This window comes from Beta vulgaris, chromosome 6 (genome assembly GCF_026745355.1).
Source record: "Beta vulgaris subsp. vulgaris cultivar EL10 chromosome 6, EL10.2, whole genome shotgun sequence".
Lineage (NCBI taxonomy): Eukaryota > Viridiplantae > Streptophyta > Magnoliopsida > Caryophyllales > Amaranthaceae > Beta > Beta vulgaris.
The window spans coordinates 6031078-6056729 of NC_079207.1; the positions used below are offsets into that span (position 1 = coordinate 6031078).

Below are 25652 nucleotides of genomic sequence, written 5' to 3' on the forward strand. Positions count from 1 at the left end.
AAAAGTGCTTCAGGAGCCTGGAAACGCTCGGTGCCAACTTTAATAACCCTTCCATCAGGAAGCTGGTAGAAGAAACCTATTTTAGTACCTCAACATTATAAAAAAAAAGTAATGATCAAAGAAAATTTGCCGAGCATAGATGATTATACAATATAGTTGTCTCCACCATCATATTTTCTGAAAGATTTAGGCAATGATATATATATGGTACAAGACTTCAGATAGTCTCCTCCCTATTGTCATAAGGTAAGTGTGAATGGTGCAGCTGTTGAGTAAGCTGTTAAACACATGAACTTACAGTGTACTTCTTCATTAAAATGGTGGTCTCAAGTCCCAACTGATACTCTCGTTTGTAATCATAGCTGCACTAAGCTAAAACTAGTATTAGATGGAAATGCATAAAGAAGTTCGCGAAGAATTTTTTTTAACAAATGTATCCTAACCTTACGTAACACAGCTTTTCTTTGATTTGTCTGACTGTTTCAAAATCAGCAGCTTTATTCATGGCGTACCTTCAGAAAAGAATCAAATGTCAACAGCACAGAGCAACAATGCCTCACAAAGATAGAGAGAAACCAGCATGGATTATACCAGCTTATAGCAGATAGAACTGATTCTCACCCTCTCCGTGTGAGTAAATCCACAAGGTAAGATGTTATATGCCTGCCTGCCACATTCATTCGCTTTGTAAGATGTGGAAAAGAGTAACCATCAACAACAGGAACCTGGAAGGAAAATGTGGACCTTCAATAACTATTGACCAACATGGAAACAAGCTTTTTCTGTTGCAACATAACCATATACCACCTTGAATCACATCTTGCTTCAGAACAAGAATTAAGACATGTAACAAGTAATTGTTACAGATTTTGCATTTAGTCAATCTTATTGATGAAATAAATGATGATGTATGTACTATGGAGCAGAAAACAATCACCAATGTGAACAATAGCAAATGTTGTTTTTTCTTCATTTGATCTTCGTTGGCATGGAATTTATGGAAATCCAGCACATAAAGCTTATTTCAGGAAGAAAACTAGAAAAACATATCTAATTTCCTTTCTTGAATAAACTTTATATGATGAATCACTATCAGAGATATCACAAAGATATTGATACAAGAATCTAACAATGGTTATTGCAAAAACAAGCCCGAGAAAAATTCATACTTCAAATTCATCATCATGACACTATCTATGTACACAATCAGCATCAAGCTGTGCTGAAATTAGTTGAAATAATTTAAAGAATGGCTATTGTGAAAACAAGCCCGAAAAATTCATTCTTCAAATTCATCATCATGACACTATCTATGTACAGTGTACACAATCAGCATCAAGCTGTGCAGAAAGGTCATTCAGCATCCTTGTATGAAATTTTCCAACCAGCAATCTGGTGCATGTCTATTTATTCCTTTTTGATTAATGTAGACAATTCATATCTGGTCAAATTTAATACATATATTGCCGAATCTCATAGGAAATACAAACGTGACCTTAGAGCAGAAAAGGGGGATACCAGTAACCAAACAAGAAGCAAATATGATGCCTTGCATTTCTCTCATCCCTTAATAATTACTACTTTACAATATCTCTTGGCACACTTATTAAGGAGCCTACATTTTGCAGTCCTTGTTTCTTTAATTCCAAGATGGTGAGAGAGAAAAATTCAAGAGGGGTATTCAAGTATGGTCACTTTGGTAATGTAACACAAACTTAAGCAAAAAAAAATGAAGAATGAAGTTTATTTTGAAATTGCCAAAAAAAAAATTATTTTGAGATATCCACATAAAGGGAAGTTTAAAGTTTATCAAGGGATTGCGGGATTAAATATTAAAAAAATCAGCACATACAGTTGTGAATTCAGTTGATCAAGAAGAATGGATAATACATACTTTTCTCCTTATAGTAGAAGCTTTACCAAACTCCTAAGAAAAACGCGTACATTTAATTGGCAGTAACTAATGATAATTACGGGAATGAGTTTATATGTATCTAATTGAGGAAAATTCAATATCAAAGTCCATGTTAATGCTTGTCCACCCTCAAGTATTCCTCGAATAATTTTATAACTGCTCAATACCACCTCTAAAGATAGTTAAGAAAAACTACGAAGAGAAGTACATGTTTGGAGGTGGAATTGCATTACCATGAACACAAGGATGTAACTTATCTTACAGATTTAGACATAAGGCCTAATGATGACAGTATTGAACTTATTGCCCATGCATCATTATCATGAGCTCACTCAATTTTTGCCGCAACCTACTTTTAAGCCTAACTGAAGTCAGTAACTCCATCAATCAATGCACTTAGACAGCCAAAATCCAAGAGCTCCGGAAAGGCAATAATTAAGCTGAAGCAATAATACACATGAAAAGCTACAATAAAAGTTGCCAGCACACTAGAGGGTCACATGAAATGCAGATATAGGTCTTAACTAATTGCAACAAAAGAAACAGAACTGATAACATGCTGAGAAACATGAAGTTCTGATTCAGTAACTAATGCCGTAGAAATTCTAAATCCCAAAAAAAAGAAAAAAAAGAAGCAATGAGATGTTTTCAGGATTTACCACATGGGTGACACCATCACCAGAATCAATGACTAACCCCGTGAGCAAACCTGCAAGGTTTCAGGGCTTGTTACCATAAACAAGCAGATAGGATTACATTGTTTAATAGAAATAATTCTATTTTCACTTTTTAGAAATCTCAAGCTACTCCAGAAATAAGCAGCTTCTTCAGAAAAACAATCATTACTTCATAGCTGTAGACATAGAGCACCTTGAGCATACAGAGTTAGGACCGCTTGGATTTGGATAAAGACACCAGAAAAGTTGTATCTCTCAAACATTGTCTCAACCTACATTGTGAACCAATCATCAAAAAGCGTCTTTGCTTACTACTCAAAGATTGCGTTCAATTATGATAAGCAACTGTTAAGTGTGAACTTTGATATACTTATAAAAAATGTCACAAGACATAATATAACAACTCAGATGAAAATAGAGTAAGTACCATTTGTTCACGATTTTTTGATGGATTAAGTGGGGGGTCTGTCAGTAAGATTTTACATTCTGTAGGATCTACCTGCAAAAGATTGCAAGAAAACAGAGAGAAGATCAGAGGAAATTAGAGACATATTAACAAGCCGAGACAGGCAAACAGGAATGACCTTGAGCTCACTGAAAAAGGCATGGTCCCATACATGACACATGTCATCCCAATTTTGAATGATACCATTATTGACAGGATAAGAAATATCTAGTTGGTTTCGAAATTGTGCACAAGCTTCTCCAACAAGAGTGTCCTGCAAAATAGACCCATAAGTCTTCTCGGAGATCCTCACAAATAGCAGAGGATCAATAAAAGCTAATTAAGGTAAAATCGTATAGATTTTGAAAATAAGGCTCCTAAGATGAGCAACCAACAGAAACAGCCTCCATTGCAAACACAAAAGAGGAGAATTCACTTGCCTAGGTTTAAAAATTCCCACCTTCAGTTCTTGGTCCATCAATGATTCGTCATACCGTAGCATAGGCTTTCCTACCACACAAGGAAAAACCGAAGTGGGAAAATTCTCTCCAGCAAAGCCACACTTAACATACTGCAATGGAGAGATCAAATGAATTATAATCAATACTTTTAGTTCTTTCACTAGAAAACAATCAATATAACTTATAGAAGACACCCATCAAATCATCCCTCACATTAAAAGAAGAACAACTATGTTACTCAAACTCTTCATTTCACCTCAAGTACCCATGTCGAGTCACCAACATTACGACATAAGTATGGACACTTGACACTTCCACCCATGAAATGGCAAATTTCCTCAGCTGGGATGGAAATGCTCGCTTATGGTGACTCACTTAGATTAGTAAGTCTTGTGTAAGACCGTCTTACAATACAATTATGATAAGACGATCTCACTTTATGCCCTAATATAATTTCAAGAGATCATTTTTAGATAAAGGGTCACTTTGCACATTACATTATAAGTGACCCTTTAGGACAAAAAGTTACCCTCGTCTTACCATACTTTATGGGCTATGGCAAGGTGGTGTTATATGAGATTCTGTAAAATTGGATTTACAATATTGTTAGATCAATCAAATTAAGCCCTAAAAACCAATATTCAATCAATTTAGACCCGCCAAGTACATCCACTGACCCACTCACTTTGCACATTGCAATGCAATGGAATTAAAATATCTTATTGCCCATATAATTAATCAGATATTGTCGAAAATTAACAATCATAGATTACGAAATTGATGTTGTCAATACATTATGAAAGATCAAATTGCACATAGGAAATAGAATAACAGATGAAGGCATGAGTGTGAAGTTAATAGAAGATTACCCCGGTGCCATTATCGCAAACGACGACATTTTTGTTGTCCATCAATTGATTTTCTTCAGCTTCACGGTTATGGCAGGCGATCAAGATTAGAGAGAGAAAATCCAAAAAAGAAGGGCTTGTAAATGCAGGAACTTAAACCAAGGAGCTTCTGAAATGAGTCATTAATGGCTTGGAGTGAAAGTCACACAATTAGGGTGTGTTCTCTACTTCTCTTCCGTTTTCACCTTGAAAAATAAGTTTCAAGGTCTCATAAGTTTAGATCAGGTCGGATCAAGTTTGAATATAATACTCAAAAATAAATTCCAATAAAGGTCAATCAAATTTAATAAATTCAATTCAGATAAGTTCAAGTTTTTTTTAGATGAAGAGAACGACCATTACTATGTGCAGTTAAACTCTTAAATCAAATACTTAAAAGTTAGAAGTGGACAAAAAGAGTTATGGGAATTGAATTGTGCTAAAGAAATTTACACAAACTTGGTCAGCCACACGGTTGATGGTGTGGCCACTTCACGTATAAAACAATTAATTACTTATTAGGGGTTCAAGGATGATCAAATGGGTTTACGGTAATATGTGGATTTTACACTAATGGCAAAATGGGGTTGGTTTTATTAACAAGTAAAATTGCTCTTTTGATAGCCAAAACAAAATAATAGGGTTACTTAAGGAACAAATTAGGTTACTTTTTTTAATTGATTAATTTTACGTATATATTGAATTGAGGTTATTTGTATGGACATAATAATGTTACCTTGTGAATAAATAGATGTTACTTTAATACACAAATGTAGCCACACCATATATTGTTGTGTGGCTGGCCGCACACAAAACTTGTTTAAATTTATAATATGAACGACTGAGACGAATAACGTTATTGCTAGGGTTCTTACTTCTTAGTTATGTATTCGACTGAGACAGTTTTGTCCAACACTTTTCAAAAATAAATACTTACAAAAAGATTCAATGATTCACAAATCATAAATGCTGTGTATGAGATATCAAATCATAAATGTCGTATGTGAATCAGTGAATCAATACTTCTAATTTGTTTTAAAATAGAAAAATTATCTTGTCAATAATATTTTTCATACAAAAATAGTTGATTAGAGTACCCATTGCATTTGCTTCGCCTGATGGTTTGTCAAATAACAAAAATATCGTATTTTCCGATACATCATTATGGATTGGATTAGTCATTTTGGTAGGTATCCTTAATTCTCTCATCTCTTAAATCTATTTGTTCCAAATCAAAAAAGAACCCCTCCCCGAATTCGAATTATGTCGGATTGTGAGACACAATCAAATTCAATCAATACAACAATAACAATCTTTTTAGGAAAAGATTGGGCCGAGTTTACCTACAATTCAACCGAACATTAATTACTTAGCCTAGACGGTATATATCCATTGCTGGGAATTCAAATTTAATTTCCTTCCATACCTCACATGGAGCAGCTAGTTCAGGACTCCATTTGCTAGCTCGCGAATAATTGCATTACCCCCAATCGCAAGATTACGTTCCTCATTACCATAAAGGTGTAACCTTTCGCTCAATAGTAAAATCGATAATTGCAGTATAATTGATTCGTGCATTTGTACTTGAAATGAGAAGTTGTTGGCTCGACACACATACAATAATATGAATGGAATGACAAATCAAAATCAATGTATCAATTGAGATTATTCTGTAAACATTGAAATACACATTAAGCAAATCTAATTTTAAAGTAAATTTCAAAATTCAACCAGATAGCATCAACTATCAAGAACTATAACCAACCAAATTGTTGGGTTATTACACACAAGTATCAGATAACATTAGTGCTTAGTAAAAATCCAAATAACATCGGAGAGAATTATGGAGCCATCCAAAACTGAGCCTGAAGATGCCTGACCACGTTGTCATCCAATTGGAATGCCTTCTTGACAACATCAACAGAGATGGGTGGCTTAGTCCCGAACACAGCATTAGCAATGGTAACAACACCTGGGTTCTGGCTGCTCAATCCAGCAACCGCGATAGCTGGAATTTTACCAATATTAATTTCGAAGTGAATTAGACCTTGTGGGAACACGAAAACATCTTCCTTATTAAGCACCTTGGCAAAGAGCTGGTTTCCACCATCTGCTTGTTAGAGGTCACATAACCAACATAAAGTGTTCCCTCTATCACAGTGAGGAGCTCGGTTGCACGGGGTGTGTGTGGGGTGGATTAAGCCCCATTTGGTGCAAAGTCAATCCTAACTAGTGAGATGCCGAGTGTATTGAGCCCTGGTAGTTGTGTTGCAGTCACTTGTGTAACGTTTGCGCCAACTCTGTTATAGGCCCCTTTGGTGAAGAAATCTTCTGGTTTTGCTTGCGCAGGATTCTTACAGAATAATCAAATTTACAAACACGGTTTCAAGGAGAACCACAAAGAAGAGTTACTAACAAGTGAGATTGTGGTATATCATGAATGCATGGAGTTAAATGAACTAGTTAAGTACTTTATTGGGATTAATTTGGAGGGATACTAGGAGTAGTTAAAACAGTTCCAGTATTACCAATTACCATTCTGTAGAATGTCGTATATCACTCATCATTCTTTTTGCATTAGATCAGTTCATATTAATATTGTATCTTTCTATGTCAGTTTTTGAGACAGAAGTTAGATGAAACTTAATGATGCCTATGAACCAATAATATTGAGCACAACATAAATTGAAATCCGACTCTGACCCTCGTCCGACTCGGTAATCCAATTTCAACTTTCTTTGCTAATGTTCTTATATGCACAGATAACTTATTATCAAAGGGTATATGATCTGTAGACTGTAGCTCCTGAATCAACAATCCGAATCAGATTTAGAAGAGTAATATTTGAAGGATATACGGTATACCTGCACAATGAGTATATGACTATATGAGACAGAATTACTGGAATATTCTCCAACAATCTGCTTGCATACCTTTCATGGCTCTCATCACTTCTTGCATGATAGTTTGCACCATGAGAGAATCTGGAGCTTCATATTAGTGCTTACAGACTGAGAATAAGAGGGACTAGCAGCAGTATACTCAAAAGGGTCATCTGCTTCAGAAGCAGCGCGATCTGCAGAAACATGAGCAGCAAGCTTGTAAGGTACTCCATGCTTTTTGGTAAACCATTCAGGAAAATCTTTCAGTTGGAAACAAGTGTCCCTGGTATGACCTTGTTTCTTAAAGAAATCACAAACTGTATCCAGTTTGTCTTTCTTCCAATCCTTCTTATAAGAGTTCTTAGCATTAGATAGTTGTTTCTTTGCAACAAAAGCAATTACTTCATGATTTCATGGACCAGTATACATACTACTAACCTCCTTTTGTCTCTCCATCTGTTGAGCTAGGTAAAATGCTCTACTAAGAGAAGGAAGAGGATCCATGGCAAGACTGCTACTTATGGCATTACCAAAACCACTATTCAGTCCTAGAAGAAGTGCAGAACTCGCATCAAATTTCTTCTGATTCATATGCAGATAACCTCTTCAGAAAATTGCAGTTGCATCGTGACATGATACCACATATAGACAACGATGATCATTACAATTTCCATCACTATAACCAAAATCACATATACATGTAGATGACGAAGTTCAAAATAGTAATACACATACAGACAATGATTTAATGATGTAAAGAGTTTCTTATGTTCCATCCACAATCTGTTGGAAAAGATTATTTTTCTGATTCCCTCTCCCTCTCAAAAACCTAAAAGAAAAAAGAATTTCCAGGCATTTTAAGGAGATAAGCATTTAAACAGGCGGCAGACCTTAACCATTGCTCCCTGGTCTCAAGCTAAGCTCAATCATTCATTGTATATAAATTCGATGTACCAATGCAAACCTCAAGTATATCTGGAGCATAATCTTCAGAATTACCAGTTGAGCTAGGCATTTGCAAGTTCCAACCCCAAAATTAACATCAGGTGCTAGAACAGAACCAATCCAGCTGATCCTAAACCACTACAATTACTGTCAGAAAAGTGACTCTGGATAGTGGATACTATCAAGAATAACAGGCAAGCATCTACTCAACGTGAGCAACATATATTATCTGTCATCACTCACAACGTGCAATTTGCAAGTAGCAAATCTTCTCTGTGTTTGCTAAATTTTGTGACCAGACATACAATGCTATACCCAGTTTAGGATCCCACAGGTGAAAAATCAGGGACCAATTTGTACTTCTTAATCCCTTCTTGGAGGCTATAATGGGTGGATCAAACCTGTAACCAATATAACAATTACCCACATAAGGCTGTCCAGTTATCATTCGCGGAAACCATGTCATTATGTCGCATATCTTGAAGCAGCTGAAGGATCGGCTCTGGATTGGAAGAAGACGAAAGAAGCGCGGGAATTTCAGTTGATATTTCTTGTAGGAGAGAAAGTGAAGCAGCCTTAACCTGTTTTAGGTGGTTGATGGCAGCTTCAAACTGTTTAGCATCTGTGAGAGATTTCAACAATATAACATGGGGTTCTATATGTCTCAGATGACAGTTACTGCACAAGAATTCAGAAGCATATAGTAAACAACCTGCATAAACAACATCAATGACAAAGTTAAATTGGTTAAAATAAATGAAGGATATCATATTACAAGAAGAAACACATAACACCATTTTTGCATTAGGTAGAAATTAAGCATTACCTGTTTTACAAAGAGAGAGAACAAGTGGAGTTACTATATCTTGTGCTACTTTCATATCCCGGTCAGCAACCTTGTAGAAAATCTGAATTGCAGCTTCGAACTTCGAGTCTTGACAAAGGCATTCAAGCAGAAATGTATATATAGCTGCATCAGGCATTACACCTTTTTGTAGCATGTGATCAAAGAGTATTTGTGCTTCATCAACTTGACCTATTTCTGCAAACTTCTTAATAAGGATGGTATACGTCTTCAAGTTTCCATGAACGCCACAGGCAAACATTTCGTCCCAAAGCTTCTTTGAAGGACGGATTAGATCTTCCCTACATAATGCTTCCATAAGAACATTATAAAATGAAATATCTGGGAAAAGACCTTTCTTCCTCATCTCTTGAAGAACACCATAAGCTTCTCTTACTCTTCCAGCCTCGCACAAAGATGAAACCATAACACTATAGCTCTCTAAGTTTGTGAAATATTCTTTGGACGACAAAGCATTAAAAACTTCCAACATATCATCAATTTTACCATGTTTACAGAGATTTCTACTCAAATTGCTCAAGGTAATAAGACTCAGCATTCTTTCATTTCCTACCATGAACTTGAAGAACGACATTGCTGAACATGGATCAACCAATGAGACCGATCCAATCAAAGCATTCAAAACATCATCTTCAATACGAAAATTGCCATCTAAAATGATAAGGCCCAGTTCTTTAGCTTCATAACTCAAGTTTTCAGAAAGCAAAATAAATATAAAATCTCTATAGTCCGAATCCCTGGGAGCCACTCCTAGCTTCCTTTTCTTCTTTAACACCACTTGCACCTCGAAGATACATCCCGGGCCCTTCAACCTAAAAGCCTCAGCAACAATCCTATAAGACATAAAATCAGGCTTACAATCTCTAATCCTCAACTCCTCTAAGGCACTATAAGCATCAGACACTCGACCCACCTCACAAAGCCCATGAACAATCAGAAGAGCAACTATCGATCCATTGAACCTCGAAACACCACCCCTAACTCTATCCAAGACACCTAATATAAACCCAAGATCACACTCTCTACAAAACCTCCACATAAACAAACCAATCCCAAGAGTAGTAAAACTCACACCTCTCACAAGCATTTCATCAAACAACTTACGTGCACAATCAAAATACCCTTCAGACACCAACCCAGCAAGGAGGGAGTTACACGTTTCGACCCCTACATCGAAAATCGACGAAACAACACCATTTAAAACCAAAAAACCGTCATGGGATTTCTTCGATTTTACAAGGGAATCAATAAGAGGGCGGTAAAATGAAGGATGTACAACCACATTACGATCTCTGGCCTCTTTAAGAACCTTATCTAATGAGTTGAATTGGCGGGAAATAGTAAGGGATTTGAGGATGGAGTGATATGAAATGGAGCAATGACAGAAATTAGGCTGTTGTGCGGCCCAGTTGAAGAACCCTAGAGAAAGAGATGGATGCCGGAGAAGATGAGGGTCGATGATTTCAGCCACCAGTGAAGAGGTAAGCGAATAACGACACCCGAATTGGTGGAGGGTTTGCTCCAGTGACCGAGTCCATGATCCGGTCGAACTCGAGTTGGTGGAAGCAGAGATCAAGGCTCTGCTTATTAAGCTAGCTGATTCTCTGGCCGAAGGTCGCATCTCTAGCACAACAAAAAGCTCGCGCCTAACTAACTACAATTTGAAATGTTTTAACTACCAATGCACCAACCTCCATAAGGAAAGGGGAGATTCAAGATTGGGAAGTTCGTGGTCGTGTTTGACAAATAGAGTTTAAATTTTAGAGTTATAAAGTTTAGAGTTTTATCTTTTTGTTTAGCAGATTTAAGTGTAGATTTCAGATAAATGTGTTTGGTAAAACTTAGCTGATTGCTAAATCAAATTACTGTCATATTTCATGGGCTTTAAGGGGTTTGATCAATTGAAGTTTGAATTGACAATTCAAACAGATTTCTCAAGAAGTATCTTTCAGAATTCTCCCTTCTTTGGAGTGGTTGTGTTGCATCCAGGTTGTTGTTGTGGGATTTCAGGTAGTATTTTCGTGGGCATCTTGAGGAGTTGGTCAATTTGGAGTTTACATATGAGAATTCAAATCAAAGGTAAGGCTTTTCAAATGGAGTTAAGTAATGGTTTCTTAAAAATTGGCGAGTTCTTTAAGAATCGAAAAAGGTGGATTAATTATCAGAATAAGTTAATTGAATGGGTTTTCGATATCCATAACGGTTGTTCAAAGTTGATTGAATTTGATTACTCTAAACGTTTTGGCCACCTTTGGTGAAAAATTCAATCTGATCATAATAGATGGGGTTGGTATTTGAAGCTAGGGTTGAGATTAAGGGTGTTTTGTATTCAATTTTTGTCCCTGTTATGAATGTTAGTAATCCTTGGAGGAATTCAATGCAATTCTTCAAGTTGCTCAAGAGGAGTAGAAGCAACCTGATGTTGATGTTATTAGAGTAAAAAAGAATGTCTGTTTGGAGTCTTTTGTTATGTTTGGCAGAGAATCTTCGCCTTTCTCTCACGATAGTGAGTTCAAGTTAGCAGTGTATGCTTTACTGGAAAAAAAATCTGCAGATTGGTTCTAAATATGAGTTAGAGTGTAAAGGTGGTAATGTTAAGGAGCAAAATATCTCTTGTGATCCTATTGATTTGTTGAACAATGACTATATATATTATTAATGTTGGTGGTACCAATGAGAAGGTGTTGCCAAATCAAGAGAGGTTGCTGGAGAGTGTTGGTTTAGATAGTGATGCCACTTTCCTTTTATATGCAAATGAGATGTTTATTAATGAAAAATCATATTATGATGATGGAAATAAGGTTTCAGTTTATGCTAATGGAAATGTCATAAGTAAAATTTCTGCGGGTGATGTTAGTAATGGTTAAATTTTTTTCGTTTGAATCAAATTTGAGCAATGTTGTGTCAAGTTCTTCTTTTCAATGGACAAAGAAGAAAATCAATGTCAATTATTACTTCGCCAATCATAACTTGAAGAAGAATGATCAATGTCAAATTTGTCATCATCTTAGGTTTCCACCTTAAATTGAAGAAGAGAAATGGGGTCCAAGTGGCAAAGAGATGGTGTAGTAAGAGATATCCTAGTGGTTAGTATGATGTTCATGTCATTGAAAATGTTTAAAGGGTTTTATGAGTTTCTTAGGTGTTTTATTTTTGTTGTCCTTAGCTTCCTAGCTTTGTAGCTGCTGTCAATGTTGGGTGTTGTTGCTTGTGTATGGAATTGGTAGGAGTGTTTGTATCTTGTTCTAGTGCTCATGATGTTTCGAGATTGTAGTCATATTTTGAATTGTTTGGCTGTAGAAGTTGGTTGTCTTTGTCATGATGTTAGAGGTGTAGTGTTGGTTTTTAGATGTTGCTCATGATTCTAAATTGAGTTTTTATGTGATGAAATGAAATAAATTATAAAAAAGGAGCTTTTTCATTTTAAAAGTTTTCACCTCAAAACTCTCTCTTGAAACTCTCTTTACCAAACACCCCCATAGATTTTTAAACAAGTCAAAACTCTAAAACTGGTTCAAAACTCTAAAACTGGTTCAAAACTCCAAGACTCTAATTGCCAAACGCTATCAGTATATGAATATTGTACTCCATCCGTTTCAAGAAAAGATGTTCAGATTTCTTCTCACATACTCCCTCTATCCTAAAATATAGTTCTTGTTTCTTTTTGCACATTCTTCATAACGTAACTTTGACCTACGATATATTCGATTTCATATTAGTAAAACATATAAAAAGTTGATATTATGAATGTACATATTAAGACAAATCTAACAAGACGCTACATGAGTATGTTTTTTCTATGCAATAATGAAAATATTTGGTCAAAGTTTGTAAAATTTGACTCCCAAAATAGAAACAATAACTATATTTTGGAATGGAGGGAGTATGTCAATGCATGTTAAAGATTATAATAAAAGTATGATTTTCGTAATGTATTAATAATAGAGATGAATCAAACAACGTAAACACCCCTTTCTTATATATTGAAAAAAATCTAAAAGATTTTCTTTACATATTGATATTACAAATCAGAAATGTAAAAGTCTTACATACATATGAAATGTAAAAGTGTTACATACATATGAAAATGTAAATTACTTGTGCCTTATCCAAATCTTGGATTTTGTCTCTCTATCAAAAAAAAGTTCAGAATTACAATATCATATTTTAGAGTTTAGATCCACCCTATTTTTGATAATCTTGCCAAACCCATGTGACAAAAGTTACCACAAGGTAGATTTTTCTAGCTCTCCAGCACTTCGATTGTGATTAGACAAAATAATTAGATTAGGAGTAATTAACTTAATTACTAATTCAAACTTATGATTCAAGTATAAAACAAAGGGAAGCATGCTATTAAAAGTTCCCTGAATTGCGCAGGTTGTTTAATACATATACAAAACAATCTCTCATCTCCAGATAAATTAAAGTATATAGGAAACTAAATACAAATAAGACAAACAGTTTCCTCATGTAATCTATTTTTTGCATTGAATGCAGGGGATGCAACTTCCAAACATCTCCTATGCTGCACTTCAATTTAACAACATTAACAAAGAAAAACAAGTAAAGAAAAAGAAATCTGTGTGTTTCTCAAGATAAAACTTGGTTGACTCAGTGGATAAACTACCCACTACTAATAAAATTTAACGTAGAGTGAGTGAAGTCCAACTCAACGTTAACAATTATATTTTGACGATCTATTGGATTAGAAGTGGATAATCTACCAAGTGAGTAAATATAGTTACGTCGTGTTTCTAAAGGGTAAGAGAAGATCAACAGGAGATCTCAGATCTTTGAGGAACCAAATCAGTTGGTTGTAAGAAAGAATACTTGAAGCTGACTGGTCTGCCACTGACAATCGGACGGCCATTATTGAGCAGACAACTGTCACCCTTCACCTTAAAGACCCTTGGATTAACAGGCTGCACAGTGCTGAAACCAAGGCATCTCAAGTAAACTCTAGATTGAGCACATGGACAGTTATTGGTTATGGTTACTGCATATTGTGGTTGACCTTCTACTGTTGTTCCTGTTCTTTTTGTTGTTACTTTGATGTTTGATACACCACATTTATAACTGTAACCTGCAAAAGTAAATGGACAACATTTCAATGTTTACAATCTAAATGATAGAAAATTATGTTCCATTCATTTATCATTGTCTATAACTAGTTCCAACTCAACATGTATTATGATGTGTTAAAAAAATGTAGGGAATGTACTCGGGAGTTCAAGGACATCCAGTTTGTATTTGCGAGGCATGAACTCAACAAAGTGGCTGGACTATCTTGCGCGTGACAGTAGGAAGCAAAGCATGCCCCAAAATGAAGTTAGGATTATTCTTCAAATCTCTAATGATTGTATGGAGCTTATATTATCAGATTGTTGTAGGCTCTGTAGCCAAAATTATGTTTAAGTTCTAATATCATGTTGGATTCACCTAAAAAAAATAGTTCCAACTTGTATCTATTTCTATTTTTTCAAAATCAAAAATCATTATTATTACGGCATTATCACCATGATTATCATCTACCAAATGGGTCATAATAAGTGAAACTATGTCTCATATTTCCACTAGGACCCATGAATACCCTTATTTCATTTAGGGAGATGTGTATTAGTTATTGGAGTATACATCATTTTTGCGCGCCACTTATCTTCTTGATTATAATATGTTTTGAACGTCAAATAAAATTAATGGATCATAATGATAATACCAACCAATATAATGAAATGACACACAAGTGGTATACAACAAAGTGGAACAGAAGATTTTGACTCGGAGTATAATCCACAATTTAGCCGAAGATTAGACAGGCAATTAATACAAAGAACAGAAATATAACAACTTACCCTGTTGACAAATAAGGAAGAAGAAGAAAACTGCTGAGAAAATCTTAAGTACAGCTTCTGCCATCTTTCTACTTTCTTGTTCAAAAGAAAGTACAACAATCTGCTAGTAAATACTAAATAGTAATCACTGGAGAGAAGAGAAAGTAAGGAAGTTGTGTACTTTAGCAGTTTATTTGTGGTTAGAAAGAAGTTGGGGTTGTATATATATATAGAAGTTTGACTAGCAAGTTGTGAAGGAATTACACTAAACACATACCAATAGTTGCCGATGATTGCGCCATTTTCTCACTTGGGGCATTGAATATAACTTTTTGCATACTTCAAATATTTTACAATATGTAGATGTTGTGTAGGATATAATCTTTGGTTATGTGTTTTTTATAACTTTCTTCCTTAATTTATGCTTTGATTTTCTCTTTTCTACATGCCATGCCCTCTACCGACACATCATGATTCACTTGTTTACACCTTTTTTTTGTCTTATAGAGGTTTTAGTTAAGTGTAAGTAATAGCAAATCTTGCTTTAACTTTCTTTATATCCAATGTAGATTATGCATGGCAAATTTGATATAAGATTGTGTCCACTAGGTAGGAGCTTACTAGATTACACCTTTTTTTGTCTTATAGAGGTTTTAGTGAGGTGTCAAGGTGAAGTACGTAGCCGTATTTGTTGAGAGAGTGTATTTGAACATTGATCGAGTTTTTCCAATTTCAATATATATTGGTCAAAGTCTAGTAAACTCTGGTTTGTACGTCGGTTTTATTATCAATCGTGGCCTCTTGTCAATTTTTCTCTCCTGATCTCCTATTAGGGTTTACTTTCTTGGTTGTTTAAGTAGGAATTTAGACTATTTCCTGTCCTTTTTCTTATTTTGCAGGGTTATCGTCTTCCTTCAATTATTGTCTTTGTCTTGTTCTCTCCACATGTGAGAGTTTTTTTTACCCCTTTCCGTGGATTTTAATTCTTATTGTTTGTAGGATTTTCATTTTCAGGTTGATAATAATTTGGAAGGTGATTTTGATTCAAGAGGATTTAATTAGGTTTTTCCATCGATTTTCCGTTCAAAATTATTATAATACAAAATTTGAGTATGAAAGTCTTCGCTTGGAAAGATGCGAAGAGAACAAAATACATTGCTTGCGTCAAGCTTGAATAGGTGGAGTTAGAGTTGGATTTAAATATGCTTGAAATTGTTTTGATTTTGTAAATTGTGTTCATTCTCTAAATATGTGTTTTTTTTAGATGATGGATGACTAATTATTAATGATATTCTTATTCAAGAGTGGATTTCAACCATTAGAAAAAACAAATTAAGTATGAAAATGTATCACACAACAACTTCATAAGTGGTGAGAATGATTTAACATGTTTCTATATCTTCAACCATACCTAACAGGGAAATCATTATCTGATTTTTTTAATTCAAAAATAAATCAGATTTTGGACAATCATATGAATCGGAACATCTCATTGATCAAATCAAGTTCATGTTTTGTTCTATAACACCTTTAAAAAAAGAATGAGACATAAAAAAAGTTTGTAGTTGAATTAGATCACTTAAAATTATATAAGAACTTTTTTTTTGTTTTATGATAATTAACTTAGGTGTAGGTTAGGATGGTTAGCTACTTAGCCATGTTTTAAATAAATTAGGGTCAATATATATATATATATAATTGTTTAAAGTAGAAGGTCACTTTGAATAAATCTTTTTTTAGCTTGCCATCAAATAGAAAAATTGAAAATACAAGGCCACCATGTAAAATATCCATTTTACTTTTAAATTGATTTTTTTTTTTTGAAAGAAAGAAAAGGGATTTCATTAATATTTCGCCAAACGGCACTTACAAGTCATTTCTGAAAAATATAAAATTCTAATAGAAATACATATCACCCTAGAAATGTAAACATCGCAGATTTGACTTAATTTTGCCTTAATAAAAATCTTCATCTGAAGCAATGCAATCTGTGAGTTCGCTCTGGTTCGGCATATGATATGCAGATGCGGAAATTTTGGGATGAACGTACTCCAATAGTCTTCCATAATTTTACAGAAGTTGTGAAACCCTAATTCTTCATGTTGAATCTCGAACTTCAACCAATGAGAATAATTTCTCATACCTAAAAACAAAAGAACCATACTCACAACTCCCATAGGGGAGAAGGAGATTTCCAAAACATAAACTAAAAACCCCATAAAAGGGTTTGAGAAAATCTCATAAAGAGATACTAATTTATTGAACAAAACAAGAAAAAACTAAAAACTGAAAATAAAAGGGAAAAAGGGGCTTACCATGGACGAAAACATCCATGGCAGCCCCCTAATTGATGAAGAAGGGGTAAGGAAGGCTGGGGTTTTAGAGAGAGAAAAAGAGAGGGGAGGCTAGGTTTTTTTAATAGAGGATGTTACTTTTAAATTGATAAAGACGATTGATATCATTGATTACCGAGTTAAATAATTGAATCAATTGTTCATCTTAAAATTAATTATTGTATTGTTTGTGGTTCATATATTCATATTTTTTATGTTGTTCTCTTTACCCCCAAAATTTCTCCAGAACTTATCTAAAATAACTTATCTAAATTTATCTGAGTTTACCCGAGCTTATAAACTGATAACAATTTATATAATAAGATGAGAACTTATCTAAATTTATCTGAGTTTACCCGAGCTTATAAACTGATAACAATTTATATAATAAGATGAGAACTTATCTAAATTTAACTAAGTGTCAAACTTATTACAATAGAAAGTTCAAAACTTTTTTTTTCAACAGGTAAAGAGAATACACTCATAATCAACGAACTTGTAGATTTTAAAGGAGTGAGTAGCTTTTAGATTAATCATTAATCCCTCTACTATGTAGAACATTAAAGCATTCTATCATGTGAATGCATCTGATAAGGTGCACTCTTCAACAGTTCAAATGTAACAGATTACGGAAATACACAGTATAAATATGTGCAGGCGATTTTATTTAACAACATGCTTGTCTTATTCAATCGTCAAAAAGTATAATATTTGAACAAAAAATGGGATGTTTCAACTTTCATGTTTCAAAGTCTAAAGAGGAGAAATAAGTGGGCAATGTCATGTGCATTTTAAATTTTTATACCCTTTTCATGTGGCCATTTGCCCATTTGGACTTTGCAAATGCACATGCACATGCATGGTGGTTACAATTTGTAGATAGGTCGCCCACTTCAAACAACTCATTTGCCTTTGCCTCTTTTATATGAGTTGAGACTGTGCGGTGTGCCCATTTGCGTCACCCACCATAAGGATTATTTGAAATATAATTGCATGTTAGATTAAAAAAAAAAATAATTATGAATGTATTATTTTATTTTATTTTTGATTAGAAAAGATAATTGGTCCAAAGATCAACTCCTGCTAGGCTATTAGCCTGTATATTGTTGGAATGAAGATTCGAACCCTAGACAATATCCTGAAATTCAGGGTGGTACTTCACTAAACTATCACATCTCCCTCAATACAAATGTATTATTGAAGTAAATTGAATTTTATTGATGCAAAGATTATATAGAGTCAATTATTTACTATGAATGGCATCCATTTTTGTAATATTTTCGATGATTAATCATACGTCTAAGTAAAGGCAGTTTAATTATTAAGGAGATCATGTGCAGCATAAATAAAAGTAAGCCCTTTATTCATAGAATAAAAGTAAAAAGATATAGAAAAATTAATTTAGTAATATAAATTGGAAAATAAAATGTTGAAATAAAGTAGGCCCTTAATTAATAACATAAATATATATATAAAATATAATTTAATATTTAAAATAAAAATTAAATATCCAAATATAATAAAGTAGTGCAACACCAACAATGAAAAACATGTAGTACAATAAGTCAATAACCAAGCTTAATTGGTCTAGTTGGTTGGTGATTCACCTTGTAACCTTGGGTGAATCCTCCCAAGTATTTGGGGTAAGGAATTCCCCTTATTTTTCCCCACACTCTCAAGAACCCTCTCAAGGAGCGTTTGGTTCATATGATTCTGGTATGATGTATGAGTTTAGAATGAACAAAATCCATACCTAGTGTTTGTTTAATAATTTGATAGATTTAGAACTCAAACCTCAAACCCATAAAGTATGGGGTTTAGAAACCCAATGGTGAGGTAGGTTTGGCTCATACCAATACCTCTAGGTATTAAATAGGAGAAAAAAATTTCATTCCCAAATAAAACCAAACACATGGTATTAAGTATCAAGTTCCAAACTTATACCACCTTGATTTCATTCCTAATTCCAATCTCATACCATTATATGAACCGAACGCCCATCAGAGATCTGTGGATAAATACTACTAGATCAGACCGTGCAGGTTAAGGTCTAGACAGAATTCTTCTCCTTATATATTTATTTTTTAAAAAGTCAATTATTGCTACTATAAAAAGTAGTATTTAGGGTTCTATGCGGTAACAAAAAATTTAACGATGATAACATTTAAAAGAGAGATGGTGGCCCCCTATTGTTGCCTACACGTAGGGGTGTTCATTGTCGGATATCGGATCAGATCCGATCCGAAAATTTCGGATCGGGGAAATTGCGATCCGAATCCGATCCGAAATTTTCGGATATCCGAACTTTTCGGATCGGATCACCGGGTTTTCGGATCGGATCACCGGGTTTTCGGATCGGGCCCGTTGAAATTTTTGAAAAATCCCGATCCGTATCCGATCCGAAAACCCGAAATTTTTTCCGGATACCCGATCCGAAATATCCGAAATCTTAAAATCGGATCGGATATCCGATCCGAAAAAACTGTGAAAGTACTTACTCATACTTACTCATTGGTATTGGTTCCTCTCCGCGTTCTGTAGAAACACAAAAAAAAAAAAAGATAGAAGAGAGGGTATTTGTGGGGGTAAATGTTGTATCCATATTCGTGAAAAATTCCCTTTCAATATAAACAATTAGATTCCCTTATGGATTGGATTAGTCTTTCTGGTGGGTTGCTGGATCACCTTGTGACTTAAAGGTCACAAGTTCGAATTTCACTACCTAGTATTTGAGACTAGGGATTCCGTTATCTCCCTCCTACTCTCAAGCGCTGACCTATGTAGCTGAGTTAGACTGGCTGACTTGCGAAAGAGACTGGTCCATTATGGGTCTTTCTTCTCACCAAGAGAACCCCAGCGTGGGAACCCAAAAAAAATGTTGCTGGAACACAAATAGGGTATACCTCTGTTAGGTCTTCCTAACTCTTGTAGCAATGGAAGAGGGAGATGAGATACTCTATTACCCGTTGATAGAGAGAGTCTTATCAAAGGGGAAAAAATGAATAACTGTTGGGCTGCCCTCGTACAGAGCCTAACCCAAAGGCTCAAGTACTTGGAAGGAGGGAGACTAGCAAGGGAAATTCTCCTCCAAATGCCACTCACTTGATGGGATACGAACCCCTTACCTTGAGGTCCTTGATGGTTATTAGTAATTTATACTGACATAAAATGCATCACCATTTTCTCCTGTACAGAAGCCACTATATATATACATTCAGTAACCTAATATTTACATTGCGGAAGACCTGTTACTCTAATAAGTACTTTTTGCAAAATATTTACAACCTTGTAGCTAATTACATATTTACATTGTCCAACCCCTTTAACTTTGATTGACATTGGGGGTAATGTATATGTTCATGAAATACAACTTTTCTGTTTACCCTGCCTACCTGCATATTATGTACAACTTCCCTTCCTGCTGATCTGTTTTGGTATCTGAAATATTTGCTGCACATTCTTCTAATTCAACTGCTGCACAAGACTATACAGTAGCTATTTTGCTTTTAAATTCTGTAAACTCGGGTACTTGAAAAAATTCCCGAACAGGAAACTCATTGTAGTTTCTTGGGCAGGTTTAGGGGACTGATATGAGTTGTGTTTTATCTGCAGAATGGTTTGTCCGATTTGTTGTTGGATGGAATCCACTGTCCCTGGATCCACAGGATTTCCTGTCACGTCTGTGACATAGAAAGTGTCTACTGCTTTGCCGCTCTTTGTAGATATTTCAGCTCTTCGGATGGTTAGTCCGTTCTCTCTGAAAATTCGGGTTATATCTGAAAGAAGTCCTACTCGATCTTCAGTGCATAATTCTAACTCTAATCCCTGAAGAACATATATATATGACTTAAAGTTAGTTGATGGTGAAGCATTAAAGCACAATTTTATCAATTACAGGAATCCATGAGAGTTCAATAGCATACATCTGATGCTCTCCTTTCTATGGCAGCTTCAAGGCATTGCATAACACGTTCTCGTTCAGCTTCTGATCTTATGGGACGCCCATCAACATGTCGGATGTAGAATTCCTGTGAGAAAGTGTTAATATTTGTCAGACCAAGTGATATATAAAGAGCCAGAATATATAGTCAGCACAATAGATGAACTCAACAATGCAAAACGAATCATATTACCTGGTAAGCTTCCATCCTCCCAGTGGTGACCATGCCATGAAAAACAACGTATTGCATATCTGTTAGTGTACACACGATATCAAACAGCAACTTAGGCCGATCCTTAGACCTCATCACTATCACAGTATAATCCTTCTCAGTGCAATCTGAAACTGTCACATGTGGCCTTCTATAATTATTCTCATTTCTCGAGTGCCCTATTCTCTCCATTCTTTCATAGTCCCTATCATCGAACATAATTTGATGAAGCCTTCTCCCTCTATGAGTAGTTCCAGTAGGAGAAACTCTCATTTGAGCCGTCTGATGACAATCACTATTTCCTTTGACAACATAAGATAGAAGTTTCTTTATTGTGAGGATTCTTTTAGGATCGTTGATTGCATGCCCTGTAGAATAATCAGTGACATGTACGACAGCTGCAGCTCGAGAATTGTGGGTCCATATCTCAGCATTTACTACATTGCAGTTGAGATCACTAAGAACTGCACATACTTCTGATAACAACCCTGGTCTGTCAGTCCCGGTCAGCTCAATTGAGGTATGTTCTTCTGAGGGCATTACTCCAACTGAATCTCTTAAAGGAGGCCAAAGTGAGGCATTGCTCTCGATTGTCTGAGCATTTACAGGGAAAGCAATAACAGAATGAGATTCAGCACATTCTGAAAACACTAATGCAGAGAAGTTTTTTATGTAATTATGTATTTAGAGTTTCCATTTGGTTTTCAAACCATTACATAGATGTTTCCCCAGTACAAACCACATATAAGGTAGGGCTAGCAAATGTTCTGGTTTCCACAAATGCTCAAATAATGAAGCTTCACAAATAAACTAGACAAGCCAGGTAATTCAGCTCAACTTGAAAGACCCATGGGCCATGGCATTGACTATGTACAGAATTGCTGTAAAAACAAGGACAAAGACACAAAGTAGTTTCTACATTTTGGTTGTCAGTTTTCACAAAAGAACACGAGTATACGACCAAATCAACCAGTATAAGAATGGGCAAATTCAACATTATTCTACAACTTATATCATACAGTTTTGAACCCGAAAAGTGGTTATATGCAATGATACCGACTTCATAGAAGCACAAAACATACCGTTTCTATATAGTTGATGACTTCTTGATCTCTGATCTTATTCCCGTGGTAGTCAGTCACGTTAAACACTAAAAAAAAGAGTAAAGAAACATCAGCTTGTCTCAGAAACAAATGCAACATTGACCCAGTTGCAAAACTTTAATTTAGAAAATGCAGAAAATTACGTATTGACATAGCCGAGTAAGAAACTTACCATCCATAAACCATCCACCATCAGAAGAAATGTATGCTTTTTTAATAATTAGGTTCATGTCAGCAAGAACTTGGACAACCTGTAGAAGAGTTCCGTGCTTGTTGACACTGTCTACCTATAAAAACATCATTCTACACTTTAGTCACACTTGTTCATCAACTAGTCATAATCACACATCAAATCTTCATTACTTAATTAAAACAGCTTATAAGACCAGTTTAATTAATACTCTTCCATATAGCAACTACCTAGTTTGCAAATTTTCATCTCTACTTAGGATAGAGATTGGGATCCAACTTGTATGTATACATACGTGTGTAACGTCATCTTGACTATTATACCCACAAACAAAAGGAAAATTCTAATCTTAAGGTCGTGCTAATTTAATTTGGTACTTACAAATATATAAGCAGGATGTGACAAGAAATAGAAGTTATTCCGCCCTTTCCTACTTGATATTGTGAGGAAACTTTTACTTGGCTTTTTGTTGGGGGGGTTGAGTTAACTTACACAATGAATATGCCCCTTCAAGATTTTGTTTACAAATTACTCCATATAGTAACTTCCTTCTACTCCTTTTAACCCAAGTGATATGTTTACAAACGACCGAGTAAGGGTCCTTTTTTTTGGATTGAGAGAAACGAAATTGCAAATAGTAATTGTACTGAAAATAAGTCCAAAAGAAGAGGACCTAACTCCTCTCTCTCTCCATATCTCATATGATACTATTTCTAACTTTGACACTATTGAGTATTCACATACATACTTTGACTAACTTTTATAATTTACACTCAAGAAAAAAAGTATAGTCATGTCTCATATAGAATCTTCTTAAATTCGTTTTAATATATATTTCCAAAACATCAATTTTATTTTAATTTTTGGTTATTAGTAATTGGAGATTTTAAAGTTCATACTATTACATTGACAAATATGCCTAAAAAAATTAGTCAACTTAAAAACATACGAAGTAGGAACTTGCCTAACTTTTCCTCAATCAATTTTTCGTTCTTTACTTTTATATCATCCACCTTGCTAAAAATTATTAAAAGATGTGTCTAGGCCTAGTGCTATGTTTTTTTTTTTATCCATATGAGCCACGAAGGCGGTACAAAGTACAAAGAAGGGGAGGGGGGATTCGAACCTGTGACCTATCGCTCACAGCACCTCAATCTTAACCACTAGGCCAAGACATCCTTGGTTAGGCCTAGTGCTATGTTATTTAGGAACTACTCCCTCCGTTTCACAATATAAGGCACGCACGATATTCGAGGTCGAACTTTGACCGTTAATTACTCTCAATTTATGTTGATAAAAAAATTTAAAAAATAATATTATTATAGTATTTTTCAAGACGAATCCAACGGTACAATTTTTATAATTTTTATTTAACGTATTTGAGAGATATTTGCGGTCAAAGCAAATTTTCGTAAAACGCAAATGACTTATATTTTGAAACAGAGGGAGTATAAAGTATTAAAATGATATGTTAATCATAATCTATTACTATAGCAATACTATGTTCCCTAAGCAAATTACTACTAATTCTATCATTTATAAACAAATTATCAAAACCACAAATCCTAACCATAAAAGTAAAATAATTACCTTCGAATTTAGTTGTCACACTACTAATTCAAATTACAAACTCTTAATATTAGTAAACTCAAAAAAAAATTACATAAAGTCTATTAAAGAACGGAGCGATTAAAAAATAAAAATAAAAGGTCATATACCTGAATTACAGTAGCATCTTCACAAGAAATATTATCAATAACAACTCTGCAAGTAATAAATATTCAACTCATCATCAAACAAAGCCTCATATTCTATCAACTTAACTGGAAATTAAAAAAAAAAAAACTAACACAGAAATTAAAAATTAGCACTCAACAGTGAAATAAAATCAATTAAATTAGCTCATAATCCAAAACCTAATCATCTAAATAACAAAAAAAATTCATAAAATTAGAAAGAAATCAGAAATAATTATTACCTTGGTGGATTTAACCTTCTAATTAATTTCGCATATTCATCTTCCATCTTAATTACTCCAAAATATGTGGAAGAGAAAATTCAAGAACAACTAAAATTTATAATTATGGATCGAAAATTTGAAATGAAGAATTTCTCCAAAATATGTGGAAGAAGTAGTGAAGAGTAGAGAGAGAGAAAAAAAGAGAGAGAAAGAGGAGAGAGAATGTTGTTAAAATGGGGAAAGGTAAGCAGCCGTTTGCTATTTATTTACGGTCAGTTTATCCACACTGCCCGAGGGTTTTTAGGAATGGTTAGTTTAGCTAGTGACGTGGTGAGATTTGATTGGGTGATAGGACGGTTAAAAAGCTACCCGCGGTCAAAGGAGAGAGAAGACTGGGCCCATATAAGGGCGGTTTTGGGCCCATATTACTTGCCCATCGCTTTTGATCCGTACGGCACGTGATTAGAGGCACGAAGTTTAAGAACGTCACGTGAGTTTTGGTCGGGTGATTGCCGGTATTGTTGGCGGCAATTCCCGTGTGAGTTACTGGTTTTCTGCTCATCTTAGTTCAAACTGCTTTCAGTTTTGTAACTAACTTACCCTTTTTTTTTTTTCTTAAATTTCATCCGTTTCATTTTACTCGCTACACTTTTCAATTCATACTTTTAATATTTTTTTTGTAGAAGTGAGAGATAGAGAGTAAAAAAACAAGGGACCCATGTGACTTGTGAGAGGAGAGAGATAGAGAGAGTTTATTGTCCAAAAAGAAAGTGTAGCAAGTAATGTGAAACTTCCCACAATAAAAAGTGTAGCGAGTATTATGAAACGAAGGAAATATTTGGTTGTTGAATTTGTTTTTTACAATTCTAAATTAGTGATATGGTTGTATTTTTTTAAAAAAAAATGGAGATACTTAGGTTTTTTTAAAGTTCGGTTAGATATATGAATCTTTGTTTTGGCTGATATTGTGTAATATACTCTTTTTGTATTATTTATTGTAGATT

At 34.6% G+C, this 25652-nt stretch overlaps 4 protein-coding genes across 7 annotated transcripts in view; all 4 read right to left on the reverse strand.

Annotated features, from left to right (window-relative positions):
* LOC104895232 (actin-related protein 2) overlaps positions 1-4580 on the reverse strand; it is a 22816-nt gene extending 18236 nt beyond the window's left edge. The window contains exons 1-10 of one of the 3 annotated variants that reach the window (XR_008969807.1): positions 4368-4580; positions 3498-3608; positions 3177-3311; positions 3020-3091; positions 2786-2864; positions 2575-2624; positions 622-725; positions 444-512; positions 299-367; positions 1-62 (exon numbers count right to left, since the gene is read on the reverse strand). Coding sequence is in view for 1 of the 3 variants with exons in the window: in XM_057395593.1 (XP_057251576.1) it covers positions 1-62; positions 299-362; positions 444-512; positions 622-725; positions 2575-2624; positions 2786-2864; positions 3020-3091; positions 3177-3311; positions 3498-3608; positions 4368-4409 (788 nt within the window). In the remaining 2 variants the exon portion in view is untranslated. Of the gene's footprint in view, positions 63-298; positions 373-443; positions 513-621; positions 726-2574; positions 2625-2785; positions 2865-3019; positions 3092-3176; positions 3312-3497; positions 3609-4367 lie in introns of all 3 variants that reach the window. The other 2 variants (XR_008969808.1, XM_057395593.1) reach the window with 2 other exon arrangements.
* Positions 4581-7912: 3332 nt separating this feature from the next.
* Positions 7913-10827, reverse strand: LOC104895233 (pentatricopeptide repeat-containing protein At5g14080). The gene is made up of 2 exons (XM_010681685.4): positions 9039-10827; positions 7913-8924 (listed from the first exon to the last, which is right to left on the reverse strand). Exons 1-2 carry the CDS (start codon positions 10696-10698, stop codon positions 8632-8634), a joined length of 1953 nt encoding a protein of 650 aa, XP_010679987.3. The 5' UTR covers positions 10699-10827; the 3' UTR covers positions 7913-8631.
* Positions 10828-13491: 2664 nt separating this feature from the next.
* On the reverse strand, positions 13492-15135 carry LOC104895234 (hypothetical protein). The gene is made up of 2 exons (XM_010681686.4): positions 14933-15135; positions 13492-14163 (listed from the first exon to the last, which is right to left on the reverse strand). Exons 1-2 carry the CDS (start codon positions 14994-14996, stop codon positions 13853-13855), a joined length of 375 nt encoding a protein of 124 aa, XP_010679988.1. The 5' UTR covers positions 14997-15135; the 3' UTR covers positions 13492-13852.
* Positions 15136-20431: 5296 nt separating this feature from the next.
* On the reverse strand, positions 20432-24893 carry LOC104895235 (hypothetical protein). Of its 2 annotated transcripts, none has more exons than XM_010681687.4 (7): positions 24667-24891; positions 24407-24452; positions 22671-22785; positions 22478-22545; positions 21378-21989; positions 21168-21272; positions 20432-21069 (listed from the first exon to the last, which is right to left on the reverse strand). In XM_010681687.4, the coding sequence occupies exons 1-7, from the start codon at positions 24711-24713 to the stop codon at positions 20740-20742; spliced, it is 1323 nt and encodes a 440-aa protein (XP_010679989.2). In that variant the 5' UTR covers positions 24714-24891; the 3' UTR covers positions 20432-20739. The 2 variants fall into 2 exon arrangements, with proteins under 2 accessions (XP_010679989.2, XP_019105655.2); XM_019250110.3 differs by having other exon boundaries at positions 20927-21069; positions 21168-21229; positions 24667-24893.
* Positions 24894-25652: the final 759 nt, after the last annotated feature.

Bases quoted from the DNA above. Each gene is read 5' to 3' on its own strand.
- LOC104895233 (XM_010681685.4), bottom strand. From the start codon at position 10,698: ATGCGACCTTCGGCCAGAGAATCAGCTAGCTTAATAAGCAGAGCCTTG. The intron at 8,925-9,038 runs GTAATGCTTAAT...TTGTTTATGCAG, and splicing joins TCTCTCTCTTTGTAAAACAG to GTTGTTTACTATATGCTTCT.
- LOC104895234 (XM_010681686.4), bottom strand. From the start codon at position 14,996: ATGGCAGAAGCTGTACTTAAGATTTTCTCAGCAGTTTTCTTCTTCTTC. The intron at 14,164-14,932 runs GTAAGTTGTTAT...TTACTTTTGCAG, and splicing joins CTTCCTTATTTGTCAACAGG to GTTACAGTTATAAATGTGGT.
- LOC104895235 (XM_010681687.4), bottom strand. From the start codon at position 24,713: ATGGAAGATGAATATGCGAAATTAATTAGAAGGTTAAATCCACCAAG. The intron at 24,453-24,666 runs GTAATAATTATT...TATTACTTGCAG, and splicing joins AGAAGGTTAAATCCACCAAG to AGTTGTTATTGATAATATTT. The intron at 22,786-24,406 runs GTATATGACCTT...ATGTTTTTATAG, and splicing joins AAGATGCTACTGTAATTCAG to GTAGACAGTGTCAACAAGCA.